This window comes from Eutrigla gurnardus (assembly GCF_963514095.1).
Source record: "Eutrigla gurnardus genome assembly, chromosome: 10".
Lineage (NCBI taxonomy): Eukaryota > Metazoa > Chordata > Actinopteri > Perciformes > Triglidae > Eutrigla > Eutrigla gurnardus.
This window is the reverse complement of record NC_139924.1, coordinates 6,824,107-6,846,622: the sequence shown is the minus strand read 5'-3', so window position 1 is coordinate 6,846,622 and position 22,516 is coordinate 6,824,107. Positions and strand designations below refer to the sequence as shown.

The window sequence follows — 22,516 nt, the reverse complement described above, 5'->3', positions numbered from 1 at the left end:
CCTAAAAACCAAGTGGTAGTTGTGGTGTGTGGTGGTTTCTCTGACCAGCTGGTGGTCCAGACTGAGGGAGCTGTTGTTCTTGTGCGAATCCGAGCGCGTGTCCAGAGCAGAGGGCAGCGCCAACGGGAGAGAGTGTCGGTTGGAGAGTTCCCTGACACCTGCTCGAATGTCCACCCCCAGACTGGAGACTTGGGTGGATGAGGAAGAGGAGGACGACGACGACGAGGAAGAGGAGGTGGGGGCCTTGGGAACAGGCCGGGAGTTCCAATCAGCCAGGGGCCGGTTTGGGGGTGCAGGAGGGAGCTTGTCTCGGGAAGGATCCCCTGGAGTGCACGGTAAGGGCCGCCTCTGCAGCCGGCCATCGGGGGCTGCACCGGCTGCGTGGGGGCGGTCAGGAGGAGGAGGAGGGGGGAGATCCCTCAGCGCTGGGGGGAGGGGAAGAGGCTTGTCTTTGTGGTGAGATGCTGCCTGGAGGGGAGAAACAGAGATGGAGGGGGATCATTTAGATTACATACAATATTGATGCAAAAAAGAAAACTGCCAAAGTGCTGCCATCTTCTCCCCGGGAAATAATCCATTTAGGAGCAAGACCACTGTGTATGCATTCATCTTCATTATCAACAATATACATATCTTACATAAATAACAGAGGGAAAGATGTTGTTCATCATGTGCAGACAATTTCATCTGGCTATCTAAAGTTTCCATTTATCTACATTTAAGCAGAAATATATGGTAATATGAATGTGTGAGAGGAAATGCACTCTAAAATAACTTGCATGCACAATTTAAAGAATATATAATTGCTGTAATTTCAAGACTGTACTTCGGTCAAGAAAGAAGTAAGCATAATTTCAACTACAGGACTTGGTTACTGGTATTCTTCTCTGCTTCCACTGTGGTGATACAACATTTTTCTGTGACACTACTTCCTGTTGACCTGTAGATGATGACACACTTCCAGACGTAAACTGGACAATCAAACCACGTACTGAAGATGTTCCGTTACCTTACTGGTGACCCCGGGACTGGAGGCACCAGGGGGGTTGGGAGGTCTGTGTGGTAGCAGGTCTAGTCTTGGTGGCACAGGGGGTAGAGGGGTCTGAGGAGCCATGGACAAAGGCGATTCGGGGCGCTCCACCTGGATCAACAACAACAACCATCACATCTCATCACCTAGTTTTTGGCAACCACACATGCTTCTGTGCATCTAACTGCTGTTAGGCTGTATGTAGGACAGAAGTGCTGTGAATGGATCAAGAGGAACATTCTGCACAGTTCTCATCTTATTTCTCATGTCTAAAGGCTGAAATCATTATCTAGAGCTGCATTAAATGGCTGAAAATGTTACAATGAAGGGGGATACACCTTCAAATAATGCAACAACAATATTTTTTTATGATATGGGCTATTTTAATGATTATTTTTGCCCTTTTTTAAGTCTTTTAAAACTGCTGCAAAAAAAAATCCAAGACTTGTTTTGTTTCAACATGAAACAATCACCAAATATTTATGAAGTACAGCCAGGTCAGCAACCACATCAAAGTGTGATCTCAGGTATTGACCTACCCTACAAACCGACTGATGCACTCAAGGCACATAAAAGAGGGATAGGAGAATGCCTCAAATACTTAGAGGCACAAGAAAAGCTGCTAACTTGGCACCATGAAAGATAGAGATGAAAGACTTGAGATATGAGCTCTGAGCTTGAAGCTCATAAAAAGTGAAAAGGGCAAGGCTGAGAGTGTTTTATCTGTACAGAGTTGGCTCTCCCAGACAAGAAGAGGACAGTAGGAACTCATGAGGTGCACCCAGGGTGTCAAATCAACTAAGACAGATGCCTCAATGTTTTATCAAAGGGGGGAAAAACAAAGGGAACAGATTGCCCAGTGTAATGACTGGAAACTTTAGGTAAACTGAGTTAGCGTTTGTCTTAAGTCAAGGACTTTCCACAGCATTACCTTTGTACAGGCAAGTTTGCTCATCATGAGATGGGGGTCTTCAAGTCTGTCGTCGTCATCATCGTCATAGCTGGGTGATGGAGCACCTTCAGCCCCAAACATGCCCCTGCAGGAGCCCCCGCTGTTGTCCTTGGGGTCAAAAGGATCCACAACAATGGGCTCGGTACCCTTAATCTCACAGCGACAGAAGGGACATCCCGTTCCCTGCCCCTCCGACTCCTGTAACAGGCAGAGAGACAGATGTAATAGCACACGGAGATGAAAGGAGGTGATGCGCTTTTATGTGTCTGTTAACGTCTGCAGAGAAGAAAACTTCAGCAGTGAGTTCTCCTCTCAACAGGGATGAGTTACGACACTTAACTTGGAGCTATCAACCCACGCGAACCCATTCCATCGACCCACACACTAACCTGCCAGGCAGTGAGACAGGAGGTGCACATGAGATGACCACAGGGCTCAATCTTCACATCCTTGTCGTTCTCGGCACAGATCTTACACAGCTGGAAAGTGGAGCCCATCTCACAGTACAGCTCATATTGCTCCTGAGGGGAACAAACGAGACAACGATGAGCTTTCAGTGACCAAACACAGTAACATCATACGGTACTAACGCCACCTGAAATCATTTTGGAAAAAGCCCAGAAGGATCTGGAGCCAAGTTCAAATGTGGGGGCGTATTTTTAGTTTCAGTCCTGTGCTCAAGCAAAATTAGTCTCTTCATAAACACCTTTACAAGATCCTGTGAAGATAAGGAAGTCGATAAAGTAAAATTCCACAATTTACAGTGTATCTTGTGAATTTAACATGATGTGTCTTCCAATGTGTTGACAGTATGAAATATTGCAAGACAGATGTGTTTCCAATATTGCTTAATATTAGAGGAAGCTCACACTGAGGAAGTACCAATTAGCATGAACTATAAAAATATTACACTCTGAAAAGCCATTTATTTTCTACTTTATTCACACTTAGCTTAAAGACGTTTGGGAACACAGTATCGTTTGAGTTACGTGAATCTAAAGTCATTAAAGCCAAAATACCCAGCTTTAGATATTATAGTAGTATGATTTAGTGTACCTATAGCATAATGTTCTATGCAAATCATTAATGTTACTGCCACTTTTAGTGCATTTACATTAGCTTTTAATCATAGTGGAAAACATCTTTATTCATTTATATTTATTCAATATAAATGTCAGACAGAAAAATGTCAAATATTTTGGTTAGGCAGATACCTAATCTTGACCAACTCATTTCTCGTGTGGTGTTTTAACATATCTTCCACTTCTGCTTCTGCTGGTGAGGCACTAAACTGTTTCATTCATTGTTTTTCCAACTGATATATTTACTTACCTATCCGCACACCAAAAAAGTGATTTGACCTTTAAAATAAAATGCCAAAGGCTATGAAGAATGTTTCAGATATTAAAGACTGAGGAATGCAGTCTGAAAAGCTCACTGCTCTAACCTGTGTGACTTTGATGTGGTCTTGAGGCGAAGGCTCACACAGTCCTGTCAGATCTGGATTTTGGGTCCGGCCATCGGGGAATAAATAGCTGAAGATGAAGAGGCACATGAAATTAGAAGGTACGCACAGGGGGGCAGCCTTAAGATATCCATGGGTACTTCGACAGGCATCTTCATTTAAAAGTTATCACCATAATTAGCTAGCCTGGTTACACTGCATCAATAGGCTGCGGCAACAAAAACATCTGTTCAGTCCATTTATTCACTCTGGCAACGTGGTTTAATGTCATCACTAACATGATGCATGTACAGTACGCGACTATTTTACAAATGTCTGCAATTACCATTTAATAAACGTTTTGTAGATGCAGGTATTTATTGTACAGGCGTTCTCAGTGTTAAATCAGGATAGGATGACAGGTCGGGGGCAGGCCAGTCATAGCTGTTATTAAACAAAGGAATCAACGCTGGCATAAAAAGATGAATTTCATATCAGCCAGCTAAACCACTAACTGAGGTGCACATAAGAACCAACAGTGCTATTCTGGTTATGATAACAGTGGAATGATGGGAACAGGCAATATGATACGGCTGGATTGGTTTAGAGCTGAAGGGCAGATTGAATCATGGGATGCAAAGCAGAGTTTCATAGTTTACACAGAGATGCATGCTTTGTGGGAAGCGAAGATGAAAGAAAATGAGAAATGGCAGAAAAAGAGAAGTCCTACATAAGACAGGAAGCTCGACTAGATCATTTATCAAAACTGTGTCGAATGAAGACCAAGACCCAGCCGCAGAGCAGAGGTCCGGATGAAAATCCCCAAGAAAATGACAGATAAGAGTGCCAAACAAAATGCCAGTGGACTTACAATCCTTCCCTGAAGCCATCTATGAGGGCCTGAAAGAGGGGTTTATTGTGGGGAATGGTCTGGAGTATGTTTCCATCGGCTGTCACATAGCCGATGGCCCACTGGCCCAGCCGTGTACAGCTCAGTCGGAAGATGTAACTGAGGAGAGAGACATGAGAAATAGGACATGCTGCCTTTATTACGCCGAAAAATGTAGATCAAACAGAGGCCAACAGAGTGTCTTGTAAATCGTGCACACTAAGAAACATATTCTTCAAGTATGCATGCACCTGTTTATGAAATGAAATAAGCCAAAATGCAGTTATGGAGGCTGAATTATGCATGGAAATATCTCCTTGGCAATATAACCACAGTTCACATCAGAAGTTGAAACATAAGCAAACTAGAAATATATTAACTACTTAAATGGGGAGAAAGTATTTACAGTTACGACATCCTCACAGTCATCCACAGACAAGACACATGATGGGCATCAAAATTCAAAGTAAAGGTTCCCTGTGGCGTGATATTCAGTGGAGCCGTTTTCTTATGAGTGCACACATGCACACAGTCGTAAAAATGGTTTTCCACTGATCGAGGGAGCAAAACGTGCAGATATGAAAACAGGGAAGACTAACGGTGCTAGTTAGCAAACATGGATGTAAACAATGTCTGAAATAACAATAACAAAAATCTGCATTACAAATGTTTTATGAGGGAGGAAATGCATTCAACACATGTTAGACCTCAAGGATACTTACAATGTGTTTTAGTGAGTAACACTGAATATGGATTCTTTTTTTCTTTTCTATTTTTTTTTTTTTTTACAAAAGAAGCCGCCACAGGGCACCTTTAAGTATAATGATGCTGTGTCATGGATGGGCATGCCTTCATCAACTGCTCATAGTCAGGTAAATTGGTTTGTCTCATGGGCAGGAACAGCTGTGCTTTATCCTATTTTAAAGTGGAAAAGTAACATTGGCTATCCGTCTGGAAAGACATGCAGCCACACTTCCCAGTACTCCACATTCGCTGCCTTCTTGTTTCTATGTACGAGTTAGGAATCTCACATCAGGAAATGACCAAATGAAAAAATCAGGGGTATTGAATGACCCGTGCAAAGAAGCCTGTCTTTGTTGGTACACTAACCGCAGCATTCAGGGCAAATTGGAGACCACTGGTATGTGACTGAGGTAGGCCAGAAAAGGGGCATTACATTAATCTATTCTCGACAACATAGATTTTTGTATTAGAATCTCCTCATCAGTGACAACGATTGAGTTCAGATATACCGCACAAGTGGAAAAAGGTAGTCATGGTGATGGCCTCGAATTTTAGCTTAGAAGTGGAACAACTGCTTTATAAACTGCACACTACCGACAAGCTGTCGATGTAAAGTGTCAAAACGCTCACATTGACCAATAACTGCTTGGATGTCAGCGTGGCGCTACACAAGCCAAGCCTAAACATGACATCAGCTTTAAGTGTACAATCAAGCCATTGATGCTAGGTACCAGCGCCATGCTGCCCTGGGTCCTGGTCCCATGTGTTGAGAGACTCCTTAAGCTCCAATCAAGGAAATAAGAGTGTGTTGCTCACATCTTTATTTAGATGCATTACTAGGCGTGTGTCTGTGTGCATGCATATGTGTTTCTGTCTCTTTATGTCTCACCTGCCAGGCTTGTGGATGAACTTCTGCAGTCGCGCTTTGACCTCATCGTAGGTGAGGAAGGCCATGTACCCCGGGTGAGTAACCGCCAAGCTGTTCCAGTTCCGCAGCAGGGACGACCAAGGCTACAAACACAGCAGAAAGAGAGAGTGACTCATCTGATGTGAGAGTGAATAGACACAGCAGAGTAATGGAAACATACTGCATTACGGTCGGATGATGCTGAAAAGAACCATTTACAGAACTTCAGTGTGATTTACGGTGATTTTAACCTGGGTCAAGCAGTGTAAAAAGGTCCTTACAGCAGAGTTGGTAACACTTAAAACAGCATGCAACTCATCTGGTACCATATGGAACAACAGAATGGGGAAGGTTAAATGGAGATGAGCAGACTGCTGTATACTGTATATAAAGCTGGCAAAAGTCAACTTTACAATTCTTTCTTTAAAAACTACTCGACCAAAATCAAGCCAAGCCACCCTTACAACCCTAACAGCAAAGGATGAAAACTTCAGCAAAAAAAGAAATTAAATCAAATAATGAATAATGCGTCAAAGCTGACCGAGTACGATAGTGAGTAGGTGGTTCCGCAATTGCACTCACCAGTCTGTCGGGTGTGTGAAAGGAAGTAGAATTAACACATGACACTAAATATGAGCTGCAGGAGATCTAACACTGTTCAGTCTGTAGACAATGACTGTTCACAACAACTCACTTATGGGTAAAAGCTCAACATTTCTATTAAGCTAAATAAACAAAGAGGGACTATCCCGTTACCCTGCAGTTCCACCGTATCTGCTTAAATTAAACTGATAGTAACTTTTGTTTTTGCACACAGGAAGTGACAAGTTGAAACTATCTCCTCTGCTGGACTCGTGTATCTCATCTCTCTTGTACCCTTTAGTATAATGTGATTACAGACTGGTGGGGTTAGTCAACAAAAGCATGCTGTGTGCAGTTTACTGCCTAAATGTTCCATTGTTAATACATAATGTAACATCTAGCCATTGTATCTATTTTTCAGTTACCTCTTATTTGGAAATCAATTCACCCTTTTGCTTTACCATTAACTGACGAGCAACGAAACGCTTAGCAATACTAACGCTTGGTTTATGATCACCACCACATGATTCAGCCTAAAGAAACAGCATGACAACATTTGAAGGTCTTTTGATAGTAGTAGTAAGAGAAACACAGCATCACCCACAGTCTACTGCATGTCAAGGACAGAGCTCAAAATGGCCCCAGGCTCACTTCCTATTCTGCATTAAAGGACATTCAGAGGAGGGCTTTTTTAGTGAGGGATTGTCATAGGAAATGTCTAATCAGGTTAGACTTCATTAAGCCTGTTGGTGCTCTGCACACAAGTAGCAGGGGATACTGTCGCTGAGGGAATAAACATTCACTACCACAGATGAGATATGATGCAAGACGTATTTGACAATGTAAATAAAATGCAGTGAGTTGGCTTACAGATGAGATGGTATAAAAAATTGATGGTTTTCATTACTGTGTCCTCCCCTTCCTCTATACGTTTTCTTTTGTATATATGTGTGTGTGTGTATATATACACACAAGTCTGTGTGTGCCTTATGACACCACGACAGAAACCCCATAGGAGGACAAAATCATTGCCAAACATTTTTATCTGTATTGGGTGAGCAGAGCAGAGGAAACTTCCAACTTCAGCGATGACTGTGTAAATAAGTCAGCAAGCATCCGGCTAACAAGTTGATAGAGTTAGCCAAAAAAAGAAGTGGCAGATGTGTTTCAGTCCATTATGTGCTGTTTAAATTACATTTGTTTGCAACACCAACAGGCTGCTATGAACCCTCGTCCTTTCCACGTTTCTCCTCTCAACAACTCACAATGTAACGATAACACAAGTAGAACTGTGCTGAGTGTGAGAGTGTGTGTGTTTCTGTGAAACTACCTGGAATAGCCTGGTGAAGATGTCAAACTCAAAGACAGAGATGTAGTCGTTGCAGGTAAGGTCTATGGTGGACTTGAGGGCCATGGCCTCCAGGCCGGAGCTGATGGGATGGAACTCATGGAGAGACTGACGGAAAATCTTCCAAGGCACAATGGTCCTGTAACACATGAAACAGGACACAATATGACTTTCCTTGCAAAAACTGAACGTCAGAACATCTTAAATGATCATTACAGTGTTATTGATTGTAATAAGATTCTTAAGTAACTAAAAGGAAATACCATTGTGTAGGCACTATCAGTATTCCCAAGTATGGCTTGGTCATTGTTCATGAATGCTAACCTCATACAATCTTTTAAAGAGACACCAGCCAGATAAGCAATTAATTTGACTGCAGTTAGGCCAACATTTGCAAAATTAAGTACTTTTCTTTTCCTATGTCATTGGTCAGTTCATGATATATAAACCTTGCAGCTACGAAATGGAGAAATTAATGTATTATTACTTAGTATCGGGAAACCCCAGCTATTAAAAAGTTCATGTACATCCACATGGCTGAATTATTTTTGTATGACAAAACTCTGTTAAATAATCTGATTGAGCCGTGTGCACATTGGAATTGATCAACTCAAATGTGTGTGATTGCTTAGTACCCACGATTCCATATCAAGGACTCTCCAAAATATCCCGGTTTAGTCAACAGTGCTCTGTATTCAATAACCCAATATATATCCCCAAGGAGACTGAAACTATTGCTCTCAGATGTAACTATATATTATCTTAATGTAGCAACTTCTCATTTAATTCATATTATTACCCCTTAGGGCACCCTGAATGCCAGTTTGGAAGCACTGGAGTAACATCAGAAGCAGAATCAGCTTTATTAGCCAAGTAATTGTAAACACAATACAAGGAATTTGACTGTGGCTTTTTGTCGCCCTCAATATACATAGAAATAGACATACAACTAAAACAAGGATAATATTCAACATGTAAAAAAGTAATATCAAATTGACTCACTTGTCCCCGAAGGCACGCCTCCAGAACTCTGCAGCATCTGCCTTGGTAATGCGGAAGTTGTCACCCTGGAACAGGCCGTTTGGGAAGATGGCCTTCAGCTCAGCCAGCATGTGGCTGAAGATCAACGACAGCTTGGTGAGGTTCCGCCTGTGAAAGTCAAAAGCAGAGGGTGTGAGATTTCACATCTTTATCATGGCACCGTGAGAAACGCAGAGCAACATCAGTAATGTATTAGCATAACATGATGACTTGATTTTAAAGCAGAACATACTGTGTGTATTACTGATGGGATTTATCCGTTTTAGATGTTACTAATGACGTTCACTGAATACTGTATCGTTTTTTTGTTTGATTTTTTCTCATTATCTACCAAAGCTGAAATGTGGAGAAAAACAAACAAAAGATTATCTGTTCTTTGGAATTAGATATATACCAGTACACAAGTTAAGGGCATACAATTTAGACTCTAGTTTTAACTTATCATGGACAATAACCAATGATATAAATACCCTCAACTGTCAACTATGAGTAAGCCGTTCTGCATCCCTGTTTGCTTAGCCATTGTGTGGCAATGCGGTGACGTGATGCATCTGACAATTATGCAAAAATCTACTTCCTAAAAATTCTTGCAAGCAAATATGTACCTTCTCTTTCTGCATGCTGATTTCTAAAAACATCCCACTTCTCTCATTTGTTAGTTAGTTAGTTTCTTCACTTCCTCTAGTCAGGAATCAGTCTTTGACACGAGTGCCTTCCAACTTTCAGAGTTGATGACAGTTCTCAGAGATATCTCTCTTTAATCATGCTCCATTGGTAGGTTTGGGAAGACGTTCAACTATGTCTGTGTGTGGGACTGTCTACTCGGCTGCCAACTGGCTTAAATACATTGGGCTTTCCTGATATGTGATATATAATATACTTGAATAAGGATAAAAACAACAACAACAAAAAAAAAAGTTTCACCACAACTCTTCAATTTAGTTCTGACACACAGATGAGGCGGGCAGCGGCCAAGTAAATGCTTAGCCTTACCTCTTACAAAAACACAAGATTCAAATGTAAACTTCCATAAGAATAACAGGTTATAGTTTCTAAAACATGCGGTAAGACGAATGGAATTAAGAAATAAAGACATGACATCTTGGTATACAGCTCTGATCCCAGTTGAAAAAGGCAAGACTGAAGAGTAGATGAGGAAAAAAAGAAAGATGACAGAATAAGGAAGATGACGAGAAGAGCATAACTGAGAGGGTGGGGTAAAAAAAAAAAAAGGGAGACTAGGAAATGAGCACGCCATCACAGCATTAGAAATGTTATGCTGAGAAAGACATGATTTATGAGGCAGCACAGAGGGAGATTGTGCTCGGCTGTCGGGCTGGCTGAATTGACATGCACAAGAGAGAGAGCAATGAAAGCGTGGCTACGCTGCAGCTGCCCAACACTACACTACGCACCCTATGAGTGGAGCGAGGGGGAATGGAAAGAGTGAATGAGGAAGGAGGACAGTGACTGAAGATGGATGAATAAGATTAGTGTACGTTGAGAACCTGCCAAAATGGACCAGAGCTAGTGTGATAATCTACCTCAGAGGAGGCAGACAAGAATCTGAAATAGAAAACGCAATGCTTGTAAACTGCAATAAAAGCGTTGCATTTATACCCTCTCAGCAGTAAATGACCCTCAAACAGCGAACACTCGTGTAGCTCGGTGTCAAATCTTTTGAACTGCTCTGCCCACTTGAAATCTACAGCAGAGACTAGAAGCCAGATGCCGGGAGTGTATGTCTTTGAAGTCGGGGCTACCCTCATCAGTGATGCGATGTGGAAAATGAGACCTTCAACTACTTTTGACTCTTTCCTTGGGGGAGCTTGTGCAGCTGTAGTTGTGAACGTTTTCTCCTTCCAGTGTCATCAAAGCACATGTGTGACACTGCATCTGTATGCTTTCTTCAGCAGAAACCTCGTCAGCGGGAGGTCCTCCTCTGTTTCTTCTGCTTCCTAGCCCTACTGGCCTACTGAGCCTGAAAACTGCAGTCTCATCCATACTCCTGTCAACCACTCTCTACCCAGTGCTTTAATCCAAGTTACACATGAAGACAAGTATCCTCTCTCTCAAGTTTTTACATGGAATTAATATCTTCTCACTGAATTTCCACATCTAAGTTAGTTCACCATCTTGAATCCACTTATCCACTCTCCTCATCTGTGAAACATTCATGGAGGCTACTTAAGACTTCAAACGCACCATTAAATTTCATTTCTAATTCACCCACACATATGCCAATGATATGTTTGAAGCTTCCCACTCACAAGAGGCACAGGCTAAAAATGTGTATGCGTACGCAATCCCCAAAATGTGCACTTCACCTCGGGTCAATATGTTTTGGGAAATGCTGCCAAACAGGTTGATATCTACCAGTGTAGATTTTGTTTCTACACGCAATGTATACACACAGTGAGTCCACATAGCCTTAATGTAACAGCAAACATCCATATATCTATGTAGACTGGGAGAGAATGGATGTGAAAGTGACCACAAGTCTGACTGGCATCAAGCGCACAGGGTGGCACAGCTGTCTCTGGCACGAGACTTGGCCGTGAATGAAAGACTTTGTCTTTTAGCATGTATGATAGAGAGCACTTTACCAAAGGAGAGGTGAATATTAGAGACCAAGTAAGATACAGGTTCAAATCTAATCTCATACGTAGCAGGAGAAGCCATATCTGTTTAAGCATCTCTTTCTGTGTCCCTCTCTCTGTCCCTCTCTTACAATACCAGCTCTGTGCCGTGTGCGTGTGTGTGTGTGTGTGTGTGTGTGTGTGTGTGTGTGTGTGTGTGTGTGTGTGTGTGTGTGTGTGTGTGTGTGTGTGTGTGTGTGTGTGTGTGTGTGTGTGTGTGTGTGTGTGTGTGTGTGTGTGTGTGTGTGTGTGTGTGTGTGTGTGTGTGTGTGTGTGTGTGTGTGTGTGTGTGTGTGTGTGTGTGTGTGTGTGTGTGTGTTTGTGTGTGTGTGTGTGTGTGTGTAGCAGCCAGCGCTCATACAACTGTTTCTGCTCTTTAAGCTTCTGTGCCAACATGGACAGAGTTGGTCGGCTGCAGCCGTACAGAAAAGGTTTGCTGACCTACTCTGGATTCAGATTGTCATATGTCTTAGAGTTCTCTTTTTCTGTCTCGCAGGACTCTTTACCACGTCCACTGAAACAAGCCAAACCCTTTTTACTGAACACTACTTTTTTGTCCACCATCCCCCTCATGCTATAGATTGACCTCTGACCTTGCAGCTGGCTGCTCCCTTCCTGTTTCCTGCTGGCTGTGATAAAGTAGCTCAGCTAGACAGCCAGCACCGCACTGCGCTAATACACTGCAGCCCAGCAAGCAAGGGTCAACCTTACAGAATGAGAGCCTGTCTGGATTGGCAGAGTCACAAGTAGCTGTAATATCATCATGCAGCTGTATTATCTTTGCTGCTTAAGGCGAAAAAGGAAATGCAGATCAAACACAAACTGAGCCCTGCAACAAAGCTACCAAAAGTTATTTTCAACAATTTAGAAGATAAACTAAGCCCTGTTCATAACGCTTTTGGATTACTACAGCCCTGTTGAATCCATTTCAATGTAATCTGAGGATTTCTCAGAAGACGCTCAATTAATTGCAAAAAAATGCATTAGGTCTGTAAAACACTTTTTGTCAGTGGCTCAGTTTTAAATATTGCAGATAGGAATGGTAAGAGACCAAACAGTCAAAGCAATTCCAATTAGCTCGAGCGGAGCATGTGAAAGGGTCTAGGATATAGTACAGGTAACCTGATGTGACTTCCAACACCTCAGCACAGCTCCTACTGTGCCGGTCCAGTCATATGCAGGTTCTGATCACAGTTGAAGATAAAAAACATAAGCTACCAGTATTTAAGCCCAAAGCAAATTAATTGCCAATCTTCTCGCTCAATTCAACACATTATTCAGTGTTGGGAATTGTAAAAAAACAAAAACCCATCAACCTTAAAATTATGCTTACCATCCCTACTTGGTGATGCTCAAACGCATCTTCCTTGCTCCCAAGAACATGCTCTCTTCAATATCAGTCACATCACATTCAGGGACATGATTCATTAGCAACAAGCATGCTAGATGAAGTTGCAGTTGCATGCATACAATGACCCAAACTCAGTTAACCGTTTCCTTACACAAACTCTTGAATAAAAGAGCCCATATATTTGCAGACAAATCATGCAAAAACCCAGAGCAAAAATCCCCAAACAGAAAAAAGCTTAATCCTCTCTATAAAGTTGACTAGCCATATCTTGTGCATTACTGAGCTCATTTATCTCCGTGTGTATAAACAGTGTTTGTACCCTGAGGGACAGAGAAGCTAGTGGGTTGCATCATGCTAATCACCATTATCTAATAGGGTGAGGACTACATAGGGTGAGGTGGCTGCTCACCAATACTGCAGTGACATATATAAACATGATGCTCTGCTATTTATGTGTGTGGGTGTGGGTGCATGCGTATCTGCACAGAGTCCCAAACTATGCAAATGTAATTGAAGCCGAAACACCCGCAGCCTCTGAAGAGTGAAAGGTGTTTTCCATTGCCGGCATCGATAGCCATTTGGCTGCCAGACCAACCCCTAAAAGCTTCACTTACTTTACTCCCAAGTCCATCACAACCAACTTGCTAACATCAACACTCCCTGACAAAGAGCCACAATACGGTTTGGCCTAATTAAGTGCTGGTTAAATTGTACAAAGATTTCAGGATTTCACAAACTAATTTCTCAACTGATAAAGTGCACAAATAAGCAACAGATGAGTCATTTGCTAAGGATTTTTTAAAATCAAAACCGAGTGTCACTTCCGTGGGAAACACAGGACATTAACAATTTGTCCATTTATCACCTTCAGCATCAGTTTGCTGGCAGTGGAAACAGAGTTCAGATAAAATCCAATCCTAGACCAGCAAGAAAACACATGCAGCAGAGCACACACAGCATAATCTTACACCCTTAACAATTATACTGTAGCATGAAACATGCTTAATTTTTTATTTGAAGTGTAAGCTTTATTAACAACCCATGACTGTATTGTTCTGTGTTGGAACATGAGAGGGAGTAGCTACATAATAAAACTAAACATAGTCCAGCAGTTGCAGGAATGAATAATATCCATGCAAAATTTCTCCCGTTATCAATTTGATCAGGTGTCATTGTCAGACACCGCTGCATTTGCTTATGGCTCCATCCAATACTACAGACACAGGCCCTTCACACAGCTGCAGTGATAAGATCGGTTCTCAGATAGTCAAAGTCGAGAATTGTGCGCTCAAACACCTTTGTTTCACATGGACGTCATGTACGTTTACATAAAATAGGAAGTCGTATTCTATGACGGAGCTCTCTGTGTAAACCAAAATAGCAATGGGTATAAATGGCATTTGCAAATACCAAAAGGTACTGTACCATATAATGCCATGTTTTTCTCTGTCAACAAAGACCCGATTACATAAATGCACTTTACTGTAAACAGCTACGGCATGAATTTCATGCTCTGATCTATTGGTCTAGGATTGATAGCATGAGCAAGATGTGACTCAAAAAAAAGACATCAACCTTTGGAATTATATCCAAAACACAAATGTGCAGACAACCAGGTGCTGTGATAAGTAGCAACAGCAGTCAGTAACTTTGTGGTGGCAATAGACACAACATCACCTAGCACCTGTCCCAACCCACTGAAAGAAAGGCCTCATGCAAAGTGTGCATGTTTCACCAACAACAGTTTTTTGGGAGTAACGGTCTTTTCCAGCATTCATCTTAGCAATTATTACAGGCTAACAATACCTGTATTCAGATTGAACTGTTCCAGGATGTTTGGTTCAGTATGCGACATCCTTTCAACACGCTCTGTAACCCAAACAGCTGTTTGTGCGAGACTTTTACTCAGAGAGATTTGGCAGCAGACCAGTTGTTGTCAGCTGCAGCATGCTAGTTGGTTTAGAACGGTTATTCACTTAATCAAGCTCAATTGACTACAATTTGTGCCAAACTGTATGCTGACACTGTTAAAATTAAATGAAGTTTGGTTCCTCTGTGGATTCACATAAAACATTTAATTCACGAGAGCGTCAGCAGAATGGGTCAATTAGCGGAACAAAACAAAAACAGACTGGAGGGCGAGCTAGGCCATGCCAAATAATAACCAATGCCAGGGTTTGTCGATGCATGTATGTGACCACACTCGATTGAAGACATTTCAGGATTAAAGCATTCAGTTAAAATGCTCAAGGCCCTGCTACAATGTGCGTTCAGATATGCATTTTAGTCGGTCTGTTGTACATGCCCTGTATACCTGCATAAATTACAGCCCAGTTCAGGAATTACCAGGAATACAGAGTATCATAGAATCAGAAATACTTAATTGTTGTATTATTATTATAATTATTATTACAATCTTTCTTAGTTTTCTCTACTGTAAGGAGAACATACAGAACCCTGAACAAAAACAGGGTTACATACACAAACGGTGGATTATTTTTTTGCACTGAAATCTCTTCAACTCGTTATCAGTATCAACTAAAACATTAATAAAACAAATTAATGTTCTCGTGATGAGTACAGAGCAATGGATCCCAATCATTGTAGAGGCTCTTCGTGGCACCTGCCACTGAAGCCTGAACAGCAGAACAGCAGAATGAGAAGAAGTCCGAGGAAGTTGTTCCTACCGACTATTGTAATAATATCAGTGAAGCATGTCTGGAATGTTTCTATTGTGCAAAGGATTGGAGCTTTAAGCTGTCAGTGAAGGTTGAACGTTGGGGTGATTGAAGCAAGTAAAGAAAAAGAGGGGGCAGTGAAGTTCAGACAAACACTTCACTACACGTTTATCAGTAAAGTTGCTCAATATTTTTTCTGTGGATTAACTGATTAATCAACTAAATATTTCAACCTGTGCAGATGTTATCGTGTTCAACATTGGGAAGAGAGAGGCAACATTATAACCACATCAATAATGGCTGCTGCAAAGCCATAATTTAGGCTATAGAAGAGTCATAATGCCTGTGTGTGTCTAAAGATAATATACAGGACAAATTACACCATGAGAGATAATATACTAGTCCACAAATAATATTCATGACACATTATTCCAGGTCACTCTCTCTCTGTAGTGTTCAACAGTGCAGTTGCATCACCCTCCAGTCTACAAGACCACAACTTCCTGTGAGAAGCTGGACCTGTGGTCAAGATGCAACGGCATCTTAGCCCAGGAAGATGATCAAATAGACTCTCACAGAGAGGTCAAAGCAGTATCTGATTAGACTCCATGGAGGAGGGGGGGTCAAAGAGCTTTTCTGATGACCAGTTGATCAACCCTTCTACTGTAGAACTCTGCTCTGGGATTGTAAAATGTGCAATGTTTAACATATAGGTTTCAGGTTACAGTGGCTATAGACAAAAGACAAAACAACTGTTAAAACCAAGAAGAAACTCTATAGGACAACAGCTATTTCTCAACAAAGCAATTACCCAAACATATGGTCAAGAGACCACAGTTATACCCTGGAAATTACTCTGTTGCACTAAACTACCACATGACTCACACACACACACACACACACACACACACACACACACACACACGCACGCACACGCCTATACAGTAGATACTAATTTGTGGCTTGTTCAAATGTCTACAGCTGAAATTTAAAATTAGTAGTCAAATATTCCCTTGTTCCAGCTTCTCAAAAGTTTTTAAGTCCTATTGTAAATGGAGCATTTTGGATTTTGGACAGTTAGTTGGACAAAACAAGCAATTTAATGATGTCACATTGGAGACAGGCAGAGATGATCTACTGATCAAAACCGGATGTTTTTTCCTATGATCGGTCATGACCAGTGAATTAGTCAGTCTCATATTTCCCATTTTGTGTCCGGCACATCTCAAGTTTTTTTTATTGAGGTTTTGGAGATGAACTTGATAAGATACAGTTAGAAGGAGATCCTTTTACAGCATAAAACTGAAAAATAAAATATTATTACATATTAAAACTACTAATGCCATTTTGTAATGTTTGCCATTTAAATGTAAATAAATAAACAAACAACTTAATTCTTAATAATTTTAATTTTGTGATGGTCAACTGATTTGAAATTATTGATTGAGATGATGGTAAGGAATGTGAAAGAAACTTGGAATCGGCAGGTCAGACAATAAAATATATCCATCCATTGTCTACCGCTAATCCTGTATTCAGGGTCGCAGGGGGGCTGGAGCTGATCCCAGCTGTCCTATAAAATATATAAAAAATACAAATCGTCCAAGAAAATAGCAGTATCTGTCGATAGAGCAGACAAAAAACATTGTTCCATTTGCGTGGGGGGTAAGAGTAAACTATAGATGTAAACCCAACTCATTTCTGTATGGGCCTTTGTCAACCCTGAGAAAATGTCAGTGTAAAGACAGAAGAGGAAGTGAGTGAAGCAAACAAGGAGGAAGTGATGACTGTGTTGTGTTGATTCTCACTGAATATGGGCCGTCAGTGTTAATAATTAAGTCTCGCTCACAATAGACTTGACTTTTATCCTCACTCTCATCTGTTGTAAATAACTAGTATAATTATCAAAAAAACAAAAAAAACAAACAAACTGTAAATATACAGCATATCTTAATCACACAACTCAACTTCTGCAAAAGTCAAGACTTGACATTCACACATAATGGTAATACCTGAAAAGTCACAGATTCGCAGAATCAATTGTGTGAGTTAAATGTTCGCCAAGTCAGAATTTAGTTGGCAAAGGCGTTTCCATAAACCATTGAGCAAATTCAATATTTTTTCGGCAAAAATGTAAAAACCACCTCGAGCAAGAATCAAAACTAGTTTTCACCATTACATTTTTAGAAAAATGTGCCTTTCTGTAGACTTTCTGATTAGAAACTCCAAAATGCCCATACAATATGTGAATGGAAACATGGCTAGTGAGAGCAGTGCATTATCTAACCACTCTTTCTGTGTTTAGGTAGTGAGATAATCTTTATCCATACTGTTCAACAACTTTTCAGTCAAAGCCATATGCTGAGCTAAGCTGCAGCCTAACTGCATACTAGTTTCTCTAGCAGTTGAATGTCATTGGTTTATTCTGCAGCATTCTTAAGTGGGCGGTTACCCATTGGTTAGTGTCACTGTGACTGCCTTCTCTACAAAGACAATAGCAGTCTTTGTGAGTAATCCCTGGCTACTGTGTGTGTGTTTCCTCTGCTTTAACCAGGAATTGCTTTGTACGTAGCCTCTTGGTGCAATGAAGTGATGTTAAAAATACATTTTGCAGAAAACTATTAAAAATTGTTTAATCATCTCATGGCTAATATGACTTTCTCTTCTCTGGTTGTCTTTAGTACATTAGTCTTTAGTGCATATTCTCCTAATAGCGCCATTGCATTGACTTTGTCTGCAATAAATCTGCGTGGAAAATTCACTTTGTGGTGTAAAGAGAGCATTAGAGTTGAATAATGGTACTTGATTTTTTTTTATTCAATATAAACTTAAAAAATACTCCCCTTTTATGTTCCCAGGCTATATCAATGCAGCATTCATATAGCTCTGCTATAAACTCTGAGAACACAGAAAATATGTGTATATAGTTTTTACGTTTGTCGAAAAATAGATGCACTAAATTGATTGTGATCAGCTGTTTCTGCTGTTGCACTCTTTTGAGATATTCCCATATTGTGCAATTGCTTATCTTCATCTCCAGAGTATAAAACATGGCCAATACTAGCAGACATGAAAGAACAATTGAAACAAATTCCTGAAAAATCTTTCCATTTTCGATCTTATGGGTTAGATGGCCTCTGCCTTGTTTCATTTCCAGTTTTGGAACCTCTACTTCTACTCCACTTACTGGTGGATTACAGCCAAGCAAGTCTATGGCACAAACCTCTGAACAAACAACGCTGTAGCTCAGTTTATTTGCTCCAAACCAATTGGTGGAAATGCAGCCAAGTAATATTTTTGTTGGGGGACATTTCAAAACTTCACTTATTTTGTATGGCAATTGAACGAAAAAATGGCTCTCGTCTAAAAGACCGTTTTAAAGGCTTGTGAAGAAAGCATCTACAGCAGCCAGACAAAAAAAGACACCTTGACAACACAACGAGTTTTGAAAAATCTTTTGCAAGTCATCTTTTCCACTGCCAGCAAGAGAAGCACCAGCCCCAGAGGCAACTGTGGAGAAAACCCATACGGGGATAATATTTGATACTGGCCCACATCATGTCTGAAACATTCCCTAGAGAAACCTAATGAGGGCTATCTTAATAATTAATTAGATCCTGTTCATAATGCCTGTTACAATTAAGTCTGGCAGCATTCGCCCAAAGCATGCAGTGACCCAAAAGGCATCTGTAGTGATACAATCATGAAGGTAAGAACAGCTCCATCCAGCAGCTAGTCTGCATCCCATGAGTTACCTACCTACTCTTTAAGACTACAATGCATCTGTGCTTATAAAAAAGCTTAATTTTGTCTCCAGGTCTTCTGTGGTATCTTTTGTCTTCAAAAAGAATGCCTGTTCTCATTTTGGTATTTGGTAGACAAGGGAAACGAGACGCATATCTCATTAATTACACTTCCACAAGTCCCTCCACACATAAAAACAAGAAAGCGGCTCATTTCTGATACACTTGTGTATCTGCTTTCAGACGGACAGAGACAGATTACTGAATGTAAAAGGGGTAAGAAAAGAGACGGGGATGGTGATTTAAAAAAAACAAAGCATTACAGAAAGACAGCTACAGCTGAACATGTTCAAGTAGATGGTGAAGATAGCAAGACACAAAAACAAAGAGACAGGCAGGCAGGCAGCTGTAGATTAAGCGCCATTCTGACCGCAGATGCGCACATGCTCAAACCACAACACCTTGTTTTGATCAATCTTGAGCTGCAACCTATCTGGAGGCTGGGGATGGGTGCAATTGTTCACTCTGTGTCTGCGCAGTCATAATCATTCACACTGAATGAATGAATGTGAGGTGTGCGAAATCATTGTGAAACTGTAGCCATAGCTCAAATTCACCGATTCCAGATGGGTTCATTAAGAGAAGTCAACGCCATTTTCATACCACTTGCCTCTAGAATGAGACGCACTTCAACTAATCTAGCTGCCATATTTGTGTCTACGTCATTCACCTGGGTTGTGAGTTCTCCTCGTACATGCGTTCCTTGCCCTCCTTAAACAAGCTTATGGTCTGCTTGGTCTTCTTGGTAAGGTTCTCCATGAAGACCCTGAAGTACTCATTGTCCCCCAGCGTCTCCATTTTGCCTTCATAGCGAGACAAGATGGTGCGCAGATGCTGGTAGGTGTCTGGCAGCAGGTCCAGGATGTAAGGGGGGCTGTTCTTCAGGGCCAATTTGGGGTTTTGGCACAGGCGCACCACCTGCAGAAAGGGAGGATGTGAGGGGGAAGATAAGATAAAGTTAGAGACAAGATGTGGGTGCAAGAAGTATGGTAGATGAGCAAAAAAGTTAGACAGTTGTGTGTGTCATGTGTTAGAAAGAGGGTGGTGTAAAGAAAGGTAAAAGGAGAGTGACAGGGAGAGAAAATCTGAGTGGCCTAAATACCAGCATGCATTTTCATGCAGGCCATTATAAGTAAGCCCAGATAGCAGACATGCAGAATGAAAAATATCAAGAAAGACTGAGAGAAAGTCCCTTAAAAGCCCAGCCAGAGTCAAGCTTGGAGCTTTACACACTATATGATGGAATACGCGAGTATCACAGATTCCTTTCTCTTGTATCTTGTAATTAAGTTTAAGTTGGAACAAGACAAAGGCATATATGTTCATCTGTGGACAGTTGTTTGTTCCGTTTCATTGTAAAAACTCCATTGTATTAATTTACAATACAGTCTAGATATAGGACAATATGAACATTCCTGGCCAAAATACACAGATAAGACATCTTTTTTTAGTGAACATCCTTTTTAGTGAATAATCTTAAATTAGATTATCATAAACCATAAGGTCTCACTGCATCAATAAAGGAAACTTTTAAATGTACCTTTGTATCCTGTATTTTTAAAATCAGGTTCTATTTTTCCACTTCTATGACATGATAGTGAACTAAACAGCTTTTTCAAGTCACATACAATATTTACAATCATCTTGACAATGGAAATTCAGTACAATAAACTTATTGCGAGTGTCTTTTAATCGCAATCCGCAATAAAATCCTATATCACCCAATCTCTAATATATTTGACCTTTTGTAGACATGCACAGCTAAATTTGCACTTGCATCTCTTCTATGCCAAATATCGGTCACAGCAGTCTAATTCTTCATTTATTCAGCATGTATAGAGAAGCACATTTACACTTCCTCATTTGAATCTGCACACCCTATTTACACACTTCTGCCAAATAGAAATTCTCTTTTCTCAACATTTCAGCATGATTGCCTTGCTATTTTGAAAAGCTGACCAATACTGATAATGTGGATAAAAGCTTCAACTATAGAAACACAAAAAAAACAATGTTTTAAGTGTTAAAAAGACGTTTAAAAGTTTTTAGGAACACAAAATCCAAACTAAGATCAATCATTGACACGCATCTGAAATGGCTGAGCAGAGAGATAATCTTCTATTAGACAGCTTTATAAAACTTTAGCCCTCCCCTTTCAATGGTCCATCTACGTGCTTGTTCACCAGACTGCATGAATACATGTTACATCCTCAGTAATGTTCAACCTCTTCTCACTGATCTCACTGTACTACTGCACAGTGTCTGAGTCACCTTGTTGACCATTACAAGAGACACTGGCGGCCAGCCTAGAACACTCTGACATTAAGCTCTGTATAGCTGCTGTCATTTTCACCACTGCATTTAAGTCTAACTTACTTGCGTGATCGTACAGGCACACAGTGACACTTTCCATTCTAAAATTAAGGGTCTCCTGTCCTGATTTGAACCTGCCGTGATAGAGCTAGACTGTCAAGTTCAACGGTGACAGAACAACTGCATGTCGACAACAGGACATGGCTCATTCCTTTGTTGACCAGGCCTATTGTCTACGAAGCATGTGCGATCGTTGGAAAGAAAGAAGAGACAAATGTAACAGGAATAGCATTATGTCGCATCGTTTGTCTGTATGGGAAAATGAGATCAAAAGGATGTCTAATAATCAATCATCTTATGATTGGTGTAGGCCTGGAACCACATAGATTCATCAACCATCGTCAAAAGTAAAACGACTTACTTTTAAATTAATTAACGAACATTAATTGTTAACATATTGAAAATCTTAATTCCATAAGTTTCTAAACCAAAACTAATAATAGGCTTTATTGCAGACACAATGCCATATAACACAACATAGTGTTAATTAATCAGCATGCATTACATGGTACATTTTCAGAATTGTATTTATATATTTATCCATTTGATGTGATTTATATCAGATTATATTAACCAGCCATGGATTCATATTGGTCATTATTATCATTTAAAGTATTGCTTCCCCTTCCACGTCTTGGGTTCCTGACATAAAAAGGAACACAGTCCAAACCATCCATGTCTTTGTATACTGAAATGGACTCACACTGGGTCTGTGGGATATTTTAAGCAGTGCTG

At 40.7% G+C, this 22,516-nt stretch overlaps 2 protein-coding genes across 2 annotated transcripts in view; both read right to left on the bottom strand.

Annotated features, from left to right (window-relative positions):
• psph (phosphoserine phosphatase) overlaps positions 1-17,873 on the bottom strand; it is a 178,342-nt gene extending 160,469 nt beyond the window's left edge. Inside the window, exon 1 of the mRNA XM_084019842.1 lies at positions 17,868-17,873. The gene's annotated coding sequence lies outside the window, so the exon portion shown is untranslated. The remainder of the gene's footprint in view (positions 1-17,867) is intronic.
• cbl (Cbl proto-oncogene, E3 ubiquitin protein ligase) overlaps positions 1-22,516 on the bottom strand; it is a 33,175-nt gene that overhangs the window by 5,937 nt on the left and 4,722 nt on the right. The window contains exons 2-11 of the mRNA XM_084019838.1: positions 20,079-20,326; positions 8,899-9,045; positions 7,879-8,035; positions 5,949-6,070; positions 4,298-4,435; positions 3,430-3,517; positions 2,372-2,503; positions 1,962-2,180; positions 1,010-1,141; positions 46-468 (exon numbers count right to left, since the gene is read on the bottom strand). Coding sequence (XP_083875964.1) covers positions 46-468; positions 1,010-1,141; positions 1,962-2,180; positions 2,372-2,503; positions 3,430-3,517; positions 4,298-4,435; positions 5,949-6,070; positions 7,879-8,035; positions 8,899-9,045; positions 20,079-20,326 — 1,806 coding nt within the window. The remainder of the gene's footprint in view (positions 1-45; positions 469-1,009; positions 1,142-1,961; positions 2,181-2,371; positions 2,504-3,429; positions 3,518-4,297; positions 4,436-5,948; positions 6,071-7,878; positions 8,036-8,898; positions 9,046-20,078; positions 20,327-22,516) is intronic.